Source organism: Mirounga angustirostris, unplaced genomic scaffold (genome assembly GCF_029215605.1).
Source record: "Mirounga angustirostris isolate CCGP_5_RB_7025 unplaced genomic scaffold, mMirAng1.0.hap1 SCAF_11, whole genome shotgun sequence".
Taxonomy (NCBI): Eukaryota; Metazoa; Chordata; class Mammalia; order Carnivora; family Phocidae; genus Mirounga; species Mirounga angustirostris.
Genome location: NW_026991719.1, coordinates 106,885,642 through 106,902,498, shown reverse-complemented (window position 1 = coordinate 106,902,498; position 16,857 = coordinate 106,885,642). Strand labels below are relative to the sequence as shown.

At 46.9% G+C, this 16,857-nt stretch overlaps 1 protein-coding gene across 1 annotated transcript; it reads left to right on the top strand.

Moving 5' to 3' along the window:
- Window positions 1-14,729: 14,729 nt before the first annotated feature.
- Window positions 14,730-15,737, top strand: GPR119 (G protein-coupled receptor 119). The gene has a single exon (XM_045867911.1). It carries the CDS (start codon window positions 14,730-14,732, stop codon window positions 15,735-15,737), a length of 1,008 nt encoding a protein of 335 aa, XP_045723867.1.
- Window positions 15,738-16,857: the final 1,120 nt, after the last annotated feature.

Genomic DNA, 16,857 nt, shown 5'->3' with positions numbered 1-16,857 from the left:
GATGAGGATCGAGGGGACCCTCTGATCTTAGCATCTGAGAGGAGGACCAGGGTTTGCTATTCAAGGTGGCTACTAGTGATCTCCACCAGTAACATTGATTTAGCACCCACTGGATGGACAGTTCAGGTCTAGGTCCTCTGGGCAATGTTAAGGAAGCCAAAGGCAATCCTCACATTCAAGGCAAGGCCAAGCAACATGTCCAGCCAATTTCATCTCTTCACTTCCCACCACACCACATCCCAAAACAGCTTTCCCTCCTGACTTCCCTATTTCAAGCAATGCTATCACCATTTTTCTGGTTGCCCAGGTACAAACAGGGGTTTCATATTTCAGTCATCCTTATTCCTCACCCAAAGATATCTATCAAATCACTAAGTCCTAATAATTGTGCTACTGCAGTGTCTATAAAATGCATCTCATCTAGTCACAGTTCTGTTTCTTTTTTAAAAAAGATTTTATTTATTTACTTATTTATTTGAGAGAGAGTGAGAGACAGAGCACGAGTGGAAGGGGAGGGGTGGAGGGAGAAGCAGGCTCCCTGCTGAGCAGGGAGCCAGACACGGGGCTCAATCCCAGGACCCCAGGATCATGACGTGAGATGAATGCAGATGCCTAACCGACTGAGCCAGGCACCCCAACAGTTCTGTTTCATTATCACATGACTTCTAGTTCTTTCACTACTCTCAGAACTGCCTTGGCCCCTATTCTCCTGTCTTTCCTCCCACTGCTCCCCAACACAAAGCCTCAACTTCAGCCAGGTTACACTTCTATCCATTTCCTCAGGGGCTCCTTTCATTTCCAACCTAGACACCCTGCTGGGAAAGCCCCACACCCCTGGATGGCTCTTCTCTCTCTGAAATCTGCCCAAGCTCCAAACCCCCATCCAGGCACCCCTTAAGCAGGAAACATTTCCTGACCTCATCAGTACACAGTGATGGTTCCCACTTCTGAACTCTGCAGCACATCATAACATTTTCATGTTATCTCCCCAGAAAGAGTGTGAGATCCTGGAAAAGAAAGGTTCTTTCTTTTTAAGCCCTCAGCACCTCAAACACCTTTCTGCACACATAGCAAGCAACCAATACAACTATTGGTTAATGAAATTGAAAACACACAGAGCTATGGTTACCTTTGCGGAAGCAGATGAGGAAAGGAGGAGAGAAGCTTTTACTTACCCTTTGTTTCTTTCTATACTGTTAGAATTTTCTTCCCTGGGCTCCTGGGTGGCTCAGATGGTTAAGCGTCTGCCTTCGGCTCAGGTCATGATCTCAGGGTCCTGGAATCGAGTCCCGCATCGGGTTCCCTGCTCAGTGCAGAGCCTGCTTCTCCCTCTCCCTCTGCCACTCCCTCCGCTTGTGCTCTTCTGTCTATCTCTCTGTCAAAGAAATAAATAAAATCTAAAAAAAAAAAAAAAAAAGAAAAAGAAAAAAAGAATTTTCTTCCCTTTATCCAGATTATCACTTACATTTTTTATTTTTATTTTTTAAAAGATTTTACTTATTTTACTTGACAGAGAGCACACGCAGGGGGAGCAGCCGGCAGAGGAAGAAGGAGAAGCAGGCTCCCTGCTGAGCAGAGAGCCCAATGCAGGGCTTGATCCCAGAACCCTGGGATCATGACCTGAGCCAAAGGCAGATGCTTAACCAACTGAGCCACCCAGTTGCCCCATCACTTACATTTTTTATTGCCATGTTATCTTGGCAGACCTTTATTTTCTCACTTTTGTCTTTTGTTCATTCAACAAATATTCATTGAACAACTTTTACATGCTAGACACTGTTCTAGGTGCTAGGGTTATAACAATAAATAAGGCAAGGAGAGTTCCTTTCCTCATGGAGTTTACATTCTTGGGGAAGGAGGAAAATAAACATATAAATATACATCCAACGTTGAAAAGTGCTATAAAGGGTAAGGGGACAGAGAATGACAAAGTTTTGCTATTTTAAAAAGGTGATGGGTCAAAGAAGCCCTCCCTGATAAGGTGACATGGAGGCAGAGACCTGCAAGAAGATGGGGAGCAAGTCATGGGGATGTTCAGGAGAGGAATGTTCAGGCAGAGTGAACAGTAAGTGCAAAGGTCCTGAGACAGGAGTGTGTTTGAGAAACAATAAGGAGGCCAGAGTGGCTAGAGAGGAGCAGGCAAGAAAGAGAATGACAGATTTTTGTTTATTTAACAAAATCTGATTTAATACCCACCATGTACCAGACATTGTTCTAGGTACTTTATATACATTAACACATTTGCTTCTCACAACAATCCTATGTGGTAGACACTATAACCCCATGTTGCAGATGAGGAAATTGGGGCACAGAGAGGTCATTTGCCCTATGTCACACAGCTGGTCAATGGTAGAGCCAGGATTTGAATCCAGGTGGTATGGCTCCAACGTCTGCACCCTTAGATAAGTGGGGTAAGAGGAACAGATCAGGCAGGGGCATGTTGGGTATCAACTTTAGATTTGACTCAGTGTGAGGTGAGAAACCAACAAAGTATTCTGATCTGGCTTACAATTTAGCAGGATGACCTTGGCTGCAAACTGTGGGTTGGAAAGAGTGCCTAGGGTAGAGTCAGGGAGACTAGGAAGCCTTGCAATAATTCAGGCAAGAGATGATGGTGGTTTGCCTCAGGGAGCAGCTAAGGAGAGGGTGGCCCATGTTGGTATTTTTTAAACTAAAAAATATATTAAAAAGAGTAAAGAACACACATGACATCAACAGAAAGGTATATGATGTTTATGAGTGCTCGGGTGCTGGGCTAGATGCTGAGGATACTACAGTAAACAAGATCACAAGACCCAGTCCCTGCCCTTGAACAGCTCACAAAGTTGCCAGATAGTTGTATATGTGAATAAACATAATACAAAGGGATGAGGGTCAAAATGAAGGTGTGAGTGAAATGTCATTGGAACCAGTTGAGGAATCAATTAATTCTGACTACTGGGAGTCAGAGGGAGGTGGGGGTGGAAAGCAGAGTGTCAGGGAAAGCTACCGTGCAGCAGGGGACAGTTGAAAGGCAGGGAGGAAGACTGGGGTGGGAGAAAACAGATGAATTTGGTTGGCAAATTGTTGAGTTTAAAGCACCCAAGGAGCCAACAAAGGAGACCAAGGAAGAGGAGGACAGATGAAGATGAAGCAGCAGGAGAAAGTAGGATTCAAGAAGAGAGCAAAAAGGGGCGCCTGGGTGGCTCAGTCGTTAAGATTAAGATTTGACAAACAGACAAACAATGTCTGTTCCTTAATTATAGGTTGTCTGGAGGAATAGAGAATAAGAAATGATGGGTTGTGTTAATAGCATCTTACCATCTCTTCTGGGAATATTAACCTGAATCCATACACGGGCTTCAGTGAGTCTATAAGGACCCTGCATTTGTTCGTATGATGTCTATGTTACATGAACATGTGCATTTTTAAGGAGAAGGTCCATAGCTTCTAACAGATTCCAAAATGGTTCCATGGTTGGGAAAACAATAGCTGAGGACCACTGCCTTAGAGCATCTAAGCATTATCTGTGAATATCGTCATGTACAGATAATTCAGAGCAGTTTGCAAAGCTGTTGCAGGAGAACTGGCATGAGCTATGTGAGTCAGATATCGACCAATTGGAAGCACACCACACCCCCGCTGGCTCCCCCCAGGCTCAGCACAGCTGCTTGCTCCCAGCAATCTGACTCTTAGGTATAATCTTGAGGAGCTGGACAGAGAATCCCAAAATCTTGAGGAAGAGGAGGCCAAGTCACTTCCAGGGGTGAACATGCCTTCTAGAAGATACACGGCAGATGTCCTTTTATCACGTGCTTGTCGTTGTTCAACTTTTCTCCAGTGCCCAGGCCAAAGCAGTAGCTTTCCAAACCTCAAGCAACACAAATTTCAGAAGTGGCTAAGAATTCTGACGAGCTGACTTTAAAAACAGAATCCGGTTTCTAAAGAAGAAATCGCTGGGGCAGTAGACGGCTCTGATTCAAGTGGAGCCCACCTGTAATCACAAATTTACTCTCAATTCATGATGTGAAGTCCCCATTGGCATACAGGCCTATGGACCATGTGAGCAGAATTGAACTGAATGGGATCATCAGACCGGGTGGGATGAGGAGTAGAGGTGGGCCAATCGGACTGGAGCTGAATAGAAAAGTATTTTTGAGGGATGGCAGGAGCCTGCCTAGAGTAGGAGTTCCTAAAAGGTCTTGGCACTGAAGCAGGTCAATCTCCAAGCCAATGACTAGTGAGTGCCCTACCCTCTAGTCTTCAAAATATTCCTTGCATTACCAGCTTTTATTGCCCTCTCCGTGATTCTCACTGTTTTGAGCCAGACTTCTTCTAGGGTGTTCTGTTGCTGAGCCACATCATAGGATGACATACTGAGACCAAGGGGGAAGAAGCCATTTAGCAGGGGTGCCAGGTGAAACACTGATCCAGAGGGTAGGAGACAGTCTGTAGATTAGGAAAAGGGGTAGGCGGCCACGTGGCTGAGCAGCCAGACAACTGAGACACATGCTTGTAGAGACTAGAGCAGATGGGTGATCAGAGGGACAAACTGAGAAGCAGGCAAAGCCCTCAGAGATGAGACACGGGACAGGCCTGTATCTTGGCTCAAAACCCAGTGACATTGCAGGCAGGCTGACTGCTTTCCTCTTCTGCACGGTGGATGCTGGCATCTGTCACGAGGCTGGGCACAAGCTTTCAAAGCCATAGGGTGATGCCACACGGCTTTCACTCCGCCTCTGTTCAGCAACTTACACTTCTGTAACAACATTGCAATTCTGAAGAGACCGGCTGGCATAGTTAGATGAATATAGACTCCGAGACTCGGCAGGCCTGGGTTCAAATCCCACTTCTAGCACATGCTAGCTGTGGAACTTCGGGGGATTTAATTAGCTTCAATTAACTTTATGTGCATTGGTGATAATATCACCTCACGGGCATATTGTGAGGATTAAATGAGTTCATGCATGGAAAGTGTGTGTGACAGATCTGTACCTCTGAAACAAATAATGCAATATATGTTAAGAAAAAAAAAAGAAGAAGATAGTAGGAGGGGAAGAATGAAGGGGGGGAAATCGGAGGGGGAGATGAACCATGAGAGACTGTGGACTCTGAGAAACAAACTGAGGGTTCTAGAGGGGAGGGGGGTGGGGGGATGGGATAGCCTGGTGATGGGTATTGAGGAGGGCACGTTCTGCATGGAGCACTGGGTGCTATGCACAAACAATGAATCATGGAACACTACATCAAAAACTAATGATGTAATGTATGGTGACTAACATAACAATAAAAAAAAGAAAAAGAAATAAACCTTATTTGAAATAGATTGATCCCTCCCCAAACAGCTGATTACACATTGTGAAAGCATAATGATTTGAGGCATCATCAAATTAAAATTCCCATATTTTACAGAATGCCAACTTATATATCCACTTGGCCACGCTGTTTTCCTACTTGTAAGTTGAATTCCTGTTTTAAAACTGGGCCAACTCCTCGTGGGTGTTCTGGTGATGAAAACGACTTTCCTTAAGTTTTAGCCAAGACTTTTTCACTCTGGTATCTGATGAAAAAGGATGTGTGGGGGCACACACCACAATAACCAGGCAGGGGAGGGGGGAGAACTAATTTTTAGACAACTATTTTGATGTTTAAAATAAAAGGGGGACAAAAGGATGCATTAAAAATAATATGCTAATTGATTTTAATATATTCTGTGATTCCACATACACCAAGTTTACTGAATACTGAATTACTGATTTTTTTTAAAAAGCTGGATATGCTTGTTTAGAATATATTAGTGGGGCACCTGGGTGGCGCAGTCAGTTGAGCATCCAACTCTTGGCTTTGGCTCAGGTCGTGATCTCAGGGTCGTGAGATTGAGCCCCACATTGGGCTCCATGCTCAGTGCGGAGTCTGCTTGGGATTCTCTCTCTCCTTCTGCCCGCCCCCCGTGAAATAAATAAATAAATCTTAGAACAAATACATTGTTGTATATGTAAACACATGCAAACAAATCAAACCAAAGAAAGAAGAACACAGAAAATGATAAGCTCAGGGAAATGTGCATGAACCGGATGAGAGCAGAAAGTCTGACGGCTCTGAAACGCTTCTAACCCCAAGGACTCCTGGTCAGTTGAAGCAGATACATGACTGCTCTCTCACCCGAAAACCATTCACCTCAAGAGATGAGACAGATCAGCTCTGCTACCCAGAGACCTCTACAGGAGACGCAGTGTCCCAAGTTCCTGGAACTTCTCCATCTGTATATGTGGTTCGGTAAGTCTTTTTTTTTTTTTTTTTAAGGTTTTATTTATTTATTTGACAGAGAGAGACACAGCGAGAGAGGGAACACAAACAGGGGGAGTGGGAGAGGGAGAAGCAGGAGAGGGAGAAGCAGGCTTCCCACAGAGCAGGGAGCCCGACACGGGGCTCGATCCCACGACCCTGGGATCATGACCTGAGCCGAAGGCAGACGCCTAACGACTGAGCCACCCAGGCGCCCCTCGGTAAGTCTTTTTTTAAAAAAATGTGACAATACCACAGTCTAGGAAAAAGTAGTAATACCACGATTGAGCTGAAAAGTGACCCACTCACCTGATTGATGGAGTTGGCAGTACAGGATGCAAGGCCTGTGCCCAGAGAAGTAAGCAGAAAGCAGGGCCAGTCAAAAGGTCCTGGGGCCAGTGCAAATCCAGCCGAAGTGGTGCTGACGACCAGAGCTGCAAGACAGAAAGAGAGTGGACATCTCATCACTGAAGTGCAGTCCGGACCATAAACGCCAAAAACCCAGCCCTCTTCCATACAGACCAATCCATTTCATCGGTGACACAAACTGCAGGCTAACCCTCTCTCATTAAAAAAATTAAAAAAATTTTTTCTGATTATCAAAAAAAAAAGTGTGTGTGATAAGAGGTATTATGAATATTAATAATAATCCTCTTCTCAGATTCCAAATACCTCCGGCCATTGTTATGATCCCTCCACCCCTTCTGCAACCCCCAAATCTTACCCCCAGATCTTCCTCGGGAGGAAGCTGGAAATGGCCATCTGAGAGCCAGAGGGCTGCAATATAAAACTAGGCTAGAATGGCCCCTTGAGTGCAGTCTTTCTTGAAAAATACCCTGAATAGCCTTCAAGACTTTCAATGAAAAAAACCAAATGTTAATTGAATGTATACTTTCTCCCCTCACCCCAGCCCCACTGCACAAGCCATGGGAATGAACCAAAAGTATTTGTACCTCATTACCCAACTCCTAATCTGCAGGAGAGGGAAGGCTTTCCATGCTCTAGTCCCAACAATAAAAATAAATAAAAGGAGCAAGAAACTTCTGAGCCCTGGGTGGCAAATGAAAACATTTCTGTACTCGCCGTGCCCCTCTGGCCTGCATGAAGGCATAGCTAAGATGCAAAACAATCAGAGCAACCCAGAAGTGCCTAGAAGGAACTTTCTTCCTTTTAAAGACCCCTCCTCTGTATATAGCTAGATTGGAGCAAAGCTTTCCAAGGATTGCTTTCTCCCTGCAGAGTGCCTGCCCTCTGCTGGGCTTCATGGTCATTGGCATTTGGCACCTCAGTCCAGCAAGCTGCTCTTTCCTGGTAAGTAGAAATCTTCGTCGTATCACAACCAAATGTCTCTCAGGTGGCAGGCGCTGCCAAGCAGCAATATAACCAGAACACAGTTTTTGAACCGTCTCCTCATATTAACCCTTTAGTTCAATGTATGAGTTTCCTATTGCTGATGTAACAAATCACCACAAACCTATGGCTTATAACAACATGAAATTTATTACCTTACAGTTCTTGAGGTCAGGAGTCCGAAATCAGCTTCACGTCAAAGCATCAGCAGGGGGAAGCCTGGGTGGCTCAGTGGGTTAAGCGTCTGCCTTCACCCCAGGTCATGATCCCAGGGTCCTGGGATTGAACCTCTTGTGTCGGGCTCCCTGCTCAGCGGGGAGCCTGCTTCTCCTTCTCCCTCTGCCTGTCGCTCCCCCTGTCTGTGCGCGCTCTCTCTCTCTCTCTCTCTCTCTCTCTCTCTCTCTCTGTCAAGTAAATAAATAAAATCTTAGGAGTGCCTGGGTGGCTCAGATGGTTAAGCGTCTGCCTTCGGCTCGGGTCATGATCCCAGGGTCCTGGGATCAAGCCCCACATCGGGCTCCTGGCTCAGCGGGGAGCCTGCTTCTCCCTCTCCCTCTGCCTCTCTCCCTGCTCATGCTCTCTCTCTCTCTCTGTATCTCTGTCTCAAATGAATAAAAAAAAAACCCTTTAAATAAAATCTTAAAAAAAAAAAAGCATCAGCAGGCCCAGTTCCTTCTGGAGACTCTAGGGGAGACTCTGTCCCCTTGCCTTCTCTAGCTTCTAGAGGCCTCTCGCAATTTTTGTCTTGTGACCCCTTTCTGGCATCACTCCAATCTCTTGCTTCCATCTTCCCCAATATTACTCACTGATCTCCTGCCTTCTTCTTATAAGGACCCTTGGGATTATATCATTGGGCCCACCCAGAAACTCCAGGATAATCACCCCATCTCAAGATCCTTACTTAATCACATCAGCAAGTCCCTTTTGCCATGTAACGCAAGATATTCACAGGTTCCAGGGACTCAGACACAGACATCTTTGGGGGTCATTCTTCAGCCTACCACACCCAGGCTTCTGCAGCCTGGAGGAGCAAAAAGCTAGTGGACAAAGAGTGATGAGAACTGGATGCCGCTCCCAGCTCTGCAGCCGCTTCCTGGCTGGGTAACCTCAGGCAGGTCCCTTGGCCTTTCCAAGCCTCAGCTTCTTCACTTGTAAGCTGGGGAGAATAATACCACCTAGCTCACAAGGTGTCATACACTTGAATGTATGAAAAGCTCTAAGCATAGTAGTGAGCACAGAGCAGGTGCTCCATGAACACGCTGGAAGGGGAAGTTAACATGGGGAAAGATAGGACGAGCATTTAGAAGGCTATGACCACAACGCAGATGAAAGATAATAAAGTACTAGGGGCGCCTGGGTGGCTCAGTGGGTTAAGCATCTGCCTTTGGCTCAGGTCATGATCTCAGGGTCCTGGGATGGAGCCCCGCATCAGGATCCCTGCTCAGCAGAGAACCTGCTTCTTCCTCTCCCTCTGCCCCTCCCCCCCACTCATGCTTGCGCGCGCTCTCTCTCAAATAAATAAATAAAATCTTTTTTAAAAAGAAAGACAATGAAGTGCTAAATGAGAGAGGCACTAGCAAGAATGGAAAGCAGGAGTGGGAAGATAAATGGAGAAGTGTAAGTGAGTCCAGAATCCTATATTTCCTTGGGCTCAGGGTAAAAAATAATCCTCATTTTCCACAATCATTGGGCTTTAGTGACCAAAGAAGAGGGGAGGATCTTCTACTTAAGTTCAGCTCAAGCACCCGTGAAAAAACCTAAAGCATAGACGTGTCAGCTTGAAGGCCTGAAGTCGTAGGATGGGCAAAGGCACAGAGGCACAAACTGGCAAGAAAAGGGGACAACATGTAGTCTCTATGGTTGACAAGAGCCAGGACAAACTCTCGGTGGCTGTTCCACACAGGTTTCTGACCTGTTTCCAACACCTGCTGCTTATGAGCTATGTGGCCTTGGGCAAATAAGTCAGCCTCTGCATGACTGGGTTTTCCCACCTGTAAAATTGAGGTATTACTAGTACCTACCTTATAGAATTTTTGTGATGATAAAAGGAGAAAATGCTCGGCATTTAAAGTACTCGGCATTTAAAGGCCCCATAAGGGATACCTGGGTGGCTCAGTCGGTTGAACGTCCGACTCTTGATTTCGGCTCCGGTCATGATCTCAGAGTCGTGGGATAGAGCCCTGCATTGGGCTCCACGCTGGGCGCAGAGTCTGCTTGTCCTTGTCCCTCTGCTTCTCCCCCTGCTCTCTCTCTCTCTCTCTCTCTCGTAAATAAATAAATAAAATCTTTAAAAAAATAAAATAAAGGTCCGGGGCGCCTGGGTGGCTCAGTTGGTTAAGCATCTCTCTGCCTTCGGCTCAGGTCATGATCCCAGGATCATGCTCAGCGGGGAGCCTGCTTCTCCCTCTGCCCCTCCCCCTGCTCATGCTCCCTCTCTCTCTCTCAAATAAGTAAGAAAAATATTTTTAAAAAATAAAAAATAAAGGTCCCATAAATGTTAGCTTGTATCACTGCTACAAGGAGGCTCAGAAGCCCCAGAAACCTAGGGCCCTCCTTCAAGTGCCTCCCACCCCACGAAGAGACTAAAGCCTCAAATACGGATTGATTTCTCCCCCGTTTGGCCCTGCCACTTCTCCCAATCCGCACACAACTACAGCACAGGCAGGTAACAACAATATGAGCAAAACAAATACATTACTATATATATATTCATATATAAAATGTGTGTGTGTGCCACATACGTTTTTCTGCGGTCTGCAAAGGGCCTTGGCAAAGTGGTGCTTGAGCTGGAATGGGGAGGGGTTTGAGGGTTTTTTTCCTTCTGAAACTATATGAATACATCCTCGCTGTGAAAATACATAGAAAGTCAGAAGTAGTCAAAGTAAATTGTGACAGTTACTCTCCTCAGTTATTCTCTCTCTGTTAACATGCATTTATTGTGATTTCTATGTATTTTTCACAAAGCTGGGGTTGGGGGCTTTATTTTCATAAGTGGGTCCAGACGCTACATACTGATGTGTGACTTGATTTATCAATCAACAATATGCCTTGGAGGTCTGTGTCAGGACATAGAAACCTAGCCCGTTCTTTTCATACCACTGCATAATATCTAATAGCAATGGAGGTACCAGTCTAGTCATTCATGAAGAGATATTAAATGTCACTGCTGCCTTTGTCCTTGGGCAAGATGCAGCTAAACTATAGAAACAGATGGCTGGTCTAGGCACCACAAGGAATCAGGCATGACTTGTCTTGGATAGCTTCCTAGAGCTCCTCTCCCAGAGGCCCCACTCTGAAGGTGGTCTCTGCTGAAGCCTGGCTTCTCCTCCACACCCATTCCAGGTGAAGCCTCTGGTCCTCAGTCCCATGCCCTCAGGGTGGATGAAGCACCCTATTGCATCGTTGGTGACAGCCCGCTATGACCAACATTTAATGCATTGGTTACGTGATAGTTTGACCAGAGAATAAGCCCTCTCATCCTTTACCTTCCTCCCCTTTGTCAACCCCAGCTTGTTTACCTTGTCAGTGCTCCACTCTAGAGACTGAGAACCCTCAGCCTCAGGATTGTGAGGACCAACCACCGACCTTCCAGGAAGGAACCATGTTCTCTGTAGTTTTGATCCCCCAGCCTGGGCACAGTCATAGGACATACAGCTGAGTCCATGTGGTAGTGTGAGAAAGGGGACAGAAAAGCCCAAGGAGGACACAGAGGAGGGGATAGCTAAGAAGGAAGGGAGGGGGCTGAGGGAGGGAAAAGACTCCCAGGGGCCCATCAAAACCAGGTTGTATAGGGACTGAAAGCCAACTCAATGGGAATAACAATGTTTTGCAGATGTTTTGCACTGCCGCAGGAATTTCCTCTAAGGCCCTCCCGACAGGTGAGCATTCAGGTTCTGCTTGCATACTTCCAATGACAGGGAGTTCACTATTTTCCAAAGCTGCTGAGATTAGTTTAAATCAGCTTGTGGATGCCTGAGAGGACAAGAGAGAAAACAAGAAAGTGTTGATGGCTAAAAGAAATAAATGTCTAGGACACGAGCAAAGGAAGATTACACTGAGAAGAGCACCTTTCGGGAATGGAGGGAGAAGATGTGAGCAGCAGAGAAGACTGGTGTGGGAGGCAGAAAAATGCCCCCCCCAAAGGTGTGCCTGTCCTAATCCCCAGAACCTGTGAATATTTTTTTTTAACCTTACCCAGCAAAAGTCATTTTGCAAATGTGATTGAGTTAAGGATCTTGACATGTGGAGGATAGCATGGATTATCCAGGTAGACTCAATATAATCACAAGGGTCCTTAAAAGAGGGAGGCAGGAGGGTCAGAGTCAGAGAAGGAGATGTGACTATGGAAACAGAGGCTGGAGTGATGTGCCATGAGCCAAGGCATGCAGGCAGCCTCTAAAAGCTGAAAAAGGCAAGGAAACTGTTCTCCCCTGGAGCCTCCCAAAGGAATCCGGCCCTGCCAGCACCTTGATTTGAGCCCTGTAAGACCTATTTTGGACTTCTGACCTCGAGAATGGTAAGATAGTACATTTATACCCAACCTAAGTTTGTGGCGGTTTGTTACAGCAGCAAAAGTTAACGAATATAACCAGGCACCTGAGAGTGGGAGGGAAGAAAGGACAACTTGAATGTGCATACAGATCACCTGGGGATCTTGCTCCAAGGCGGACTCGGCTTCGGTAGGTCTTGGGCAGGGCTTAAGAATCTGCATTTCTCCCAAGTTCACAGGTCATACCAATGCTCCTGATGTGAAACACACCTTGATTAACAAGAGACTAGAAAGCACTCCACAAAAATACCTGTGTAACATTTTACAGTTCATTAAGCCTTTTAATATCTATCATACCTCAGGGGCACCCGGCTGGCTCGGTCCATGCAGCATGTGACTCTTGGTCTCAGGGTCGTGAGTTCAAGCCCCACGTTGAGTATCGAGATTACTTACAAATTATCCATCATACCTCATTTTGTCACCCCTGCAACATCAAAATTATTGTCCCCATGTTACCACATGAGGAAGCCAGAGCTAAGTCAGAGAGGTGAAGTCATTTGTCCAAGTAAAATGATATCAGAATCTCTTGGTGTACAACCCAAACATCCGTATTTTTGGAACCCCCAAGTAATTCCACAGCACAGCTAAGGTTAAAAAACATTTCACTAGAGTAGTGCTTCTCAAATGGGGTCCCTGAGTCAGCATCAGCATCACCTGGGAACTTGTTAGAAATGCAGATTCTCAGGCCCACCCCAGCCATAAAGAATCCAAAACTCCGAGTGAGGCCCAAGATTCTGGACACAAACACGCACATCCCCCTTCAGGGGATTCTGGTGCATTCTCCAGTTTGAGCATGGGCTTCAAAAGGACCATCCTGACACCATGCACGTACTCAAGAGCTAGGGAAACAAGAGCACAACCTTCGATCCAGGCATAAAATCAGGCCAGGTACCAAGCAAGTGAAGTCAGCTTCCTAACGGGGGTACCAAAGAATAAGAATAAGAACTGTTCTCAGACTGGCAACTGGGATACCGAGCCCCCATGCCATGGCCCTTCTGCTCCTTGTAGAAGAGACATCTGTCAGAGGCCCTCTCAGGCTGTCAAAACATCCTGGAATATAATATTTGCCTCCAACCCTGTACCTTGCTCTCCGCTCCCTCACTTAAAACACTAACCTCGCCCATTTGTGCTCTCACCTGAACTGAGTAAATACGCTTCAAACCACTCTTCTCCCCACCCCTCTCTTCTTGGTATCCGAGAGTAGCAGGCAAAAGGTTAGTTCTAATGTACCCGAACAAATGGATATACAACCTAAAATAGGAGTGACCAACACAGCTGCCTTCTTGAGCACATCTCCCTTACCTCAGCAACACTGCCACCCTTCAGCCTAACGCTATTCCACAATGGAAAATGGAAAATTCCACAACCAAACATGAGAACAGATACTTTGCAGAATGCAGCCCACCTCCTCTTCTCCTGTCTCAACCCCTGGGTCTACAGGATCAAGAAGGGCAGGGTTGGCGGCCACTACTTATGATCAGAGACATGTTTTCAATGAGTATACCCAACAGACAGCAGCTTTAAAAAAAAAAATTATTTATTTATTTGTCAGAGAGAGCACCCAAGCAGGGGTCGCGTCAGGCAGAGGGAGAAGCAGGCTCCCCGCTGAGCAGAGAGCCCGATGTGGGACTTGATCCTGGGACCCCGGGATCATGACCTGAGCCGAAGGCAGATGCTTAACTGAATGAGCCACCCAGGTGTCCCCAGACAGCAGCTTTAGACAGGGAGTGGGCTCTCTTCTAAACTGAATAACAACCATTAACAATTCTCTCCTTTCATTTTCCTGCCCCTCTGATTCAGCTGAGTTATGAGGGATGAGAACGGGGGGAACAGCACACCCTATTTGAGAGAATTAGAATCCGAGGTGTTAGGAAACAAAAGATAAAAAAAAAAAAAAAACAGCTTAAATGTGTGGTGACTCCCCTTAAAGTATGCTGGGCCCTGAAATTGCCTGCCTGCCCTCACTTCCCACTTCAACTGATTATGATCATCCTGCTGGACTGAAGGCAGTAATAGTAGTGACTGAGAATTCGTTATTAAGTAAATGCTTCATTAAGCCAAGAGTAGCTGTTAAGCTAGTCCTTGAGGCTTAGGAAAAGAAGTGGAAGTTCAATATCAAGCTATGGAGGGAGAAAAAGTGTGATTAGAGTCAAATGTCTCTGCTGCCAGACAGGAGACCCGATGAATGCCCCAGTCCCTCCAGAGAAAGTCCTTGAGGCATCAGTGAGGAAGAAAGCCTGGGGAGACAGGGTGCACCAGGTACTCGGGAGTTGTCTAGCAACTGGAGTGTTGGAGGGGGAGGGCCTAGCTCGGGGCCCAGGGGGAGGTCCGCACTGGGATTGCCGCCTTCAGAGAGCGGGAGAGGCAAGAGGCTGAGGACTGAGCGAGGGCGGGAGATTCGTGGGGAGCCGCAAGATCTCCAGATGGCAGGCTGCCGGCCTGCACTGCCAGCAGTGGCCAGAGCTATGTTGCGGTTCTGAACTCCGCTCTTTCTCCTGCAGCCCGTGACCACTTGAGCTGGAGAGCCGGCATGCCCCGGTAAGTGGAAATCCTGCCACTTCAAGACATGGAGTCATCTTTCCCATTTGGAGCGATCCTTGCTGTCCTGGCCTCCCTCATTATTGCTGCTAATGTGCTAGTGGCCGTGGCTGTGCTGTTGTTGATCCACAAGAATGATGGTGTCGGTCTCTGCTTCACCTTGAACCTGGCTGTGGCTGACACCTTGCTTGGTGTGGCCATCTCTGGCCTAGTCACAGACCAGCTCTCCAGCCCGGCTCGGCCCACACAGAAGACCCTGTGCAGCCTTCGGATGGCATTTGTTACTTCTTCCGCCACTGCCTCTGTCCTCACGGTCATGCTGATTGCCTTTGACAGGTACCTTGCCATCAAGCAACCCCTCCGCTACTTCCAGATCATGAATGGGTTCGTGGCCGGGGCCTGCATTGCCGGGCTGTGGTTGATGTCTTACCTCATTGGCTTCCTCCCACTCGGAGTCCCCATATTCCAGCAGACCAGCTACCACGGTACCTGCAGCTTCTTCGCTGTGTTTCACCCACGCTTTGTGCTGACCCTCTCCTGCATTGGCTTCTTCCCAGCCCTGCTCCTCTTTGTCTTCTTCTACTGCGACATGCTCAAGATTGCCTCCATGCACAGCCAGCAGATCCGAAAGATGGAACAAGCAGGAGCCATGACCGGGGCCTACCGGTCTCCGCGGACTCCCAGCGACTTCAAGGCTGTCCGCACCGTGGCTGTTCTCATTGGGAGCTTCACTCTGTCCTGGTCCCCCTTCCTTATCACTGGCATTGTGCAGGTGGCCTGCCAGAAGTGCTACCTCTACCTGGTGCTGGAACGGTACCTGTGGCTGCTCGGTGTGGGCAACTCCCTGCTCAACCCACTCATCTACGCCTACTGGCAGAAGGAGGTGCAGCAGCAGCTCTACCAGATGGCCCTGGGAGTGAAGAAGGGGCTCACCTCGTGCCTCCGCCTTCTCTCAGCCAGGGATGGTGGCCCAGAGGGGCGCAGGGAAAATTCCTATCCTTTTGCCATTATCTCCCACTCACATCTTGATGGCTAAGACGGTAAGGGCAGAGACGTTTCAAAGTGTCTTCTCCCTCCCCTCTCTGGGCCCCCAACTAGGAAATCAGATGGAGCTAGGAGAATGAGAGTCCTTGCTTCAGGCAGCTGACCACCCCTCACCTCAGACTGAGAGAAACCGAGGTAGGGTGCTGACTTTCTTCTATAATCCATTTCCTTCTCGGCAAATCTCCATTCCTCCCTATCTTTCTTTTGCAATGAGTCTGTTTCTCCTGTACAGGTATACTTACCGCAGGAAAGGTACTACTGAAATGATCATAAAAAATCAAATCCTATTTCTGAATGCCCTACAGCAGCACTATCCGACAGAAATATCACGCAAGTCACATATAATTTTAGATGTTCTCGTAACCACATTAAAAAGGTAAAGAGAAAGAGCCAGGCAAAATGTATGTTAATGTTTCATTTAACCCAACATATCTAAAACATTCTTTCAATATGTAATCAATATAAAAATTACTGCACTGTGTTTTTCATGCTAAATCTCTGAATCTGGCGTGTATTTTACCTTTACAGAACGTCTCCATCCAAACTAGCCTGATTTCTAATGCTTAGTAGCCACACACGGCTAGTAGCTACCATATCGGATAGCACAGTACTAGAGAAATGAGGTGGTTCCTTTTAACTGTTGACTGGTGACTGACTATAATAAAGTGAGGAGTCCTGCCCACCCTGATGTAAATCAGACTTTTTAGGCAGTGAGTTTGCCTAAAATGTAGGGACTTGAATTAGATTCTACAGCTTGTCTTCTTTTACATTTCATGGTGTTCAAAACACCGTCTCTTTGGAAATAGCCAATCTTGTGGTTATTTCTGCTACTACCCCTCCCAATCCACCACTTTTCTAACTAACTCTGTGGTGCCCTTTCCCCTCAGTTGGCTTCTTATCTCATGTGTAGCTACTTGCTGATAACAAAGCTGAACCACCAATTCTGAGACACTGGAAAGGGAAGGAAGAGGGAAAAGGGGTAGTACCAAGAAAGGCACTGCCAAGCTCTCCACACTGGACCCACTTTTTCCCTTTGAGCTTGACCTTCTTAAATCCGCATTTTCCTAAGAAACTCAGTGGCATAAGAGGATGCCTCTGACATGGCCCAGGAG

Excerpts from the sequence above, each read along its gene's own strand:
- GPR119 (XM_045867911.1), top strand. The coding sequence starts at position 14,730 with ATGGAGTCATCTTTCCCATTTGGAGCGATCCTTGCTGTCCTGGCCTCC.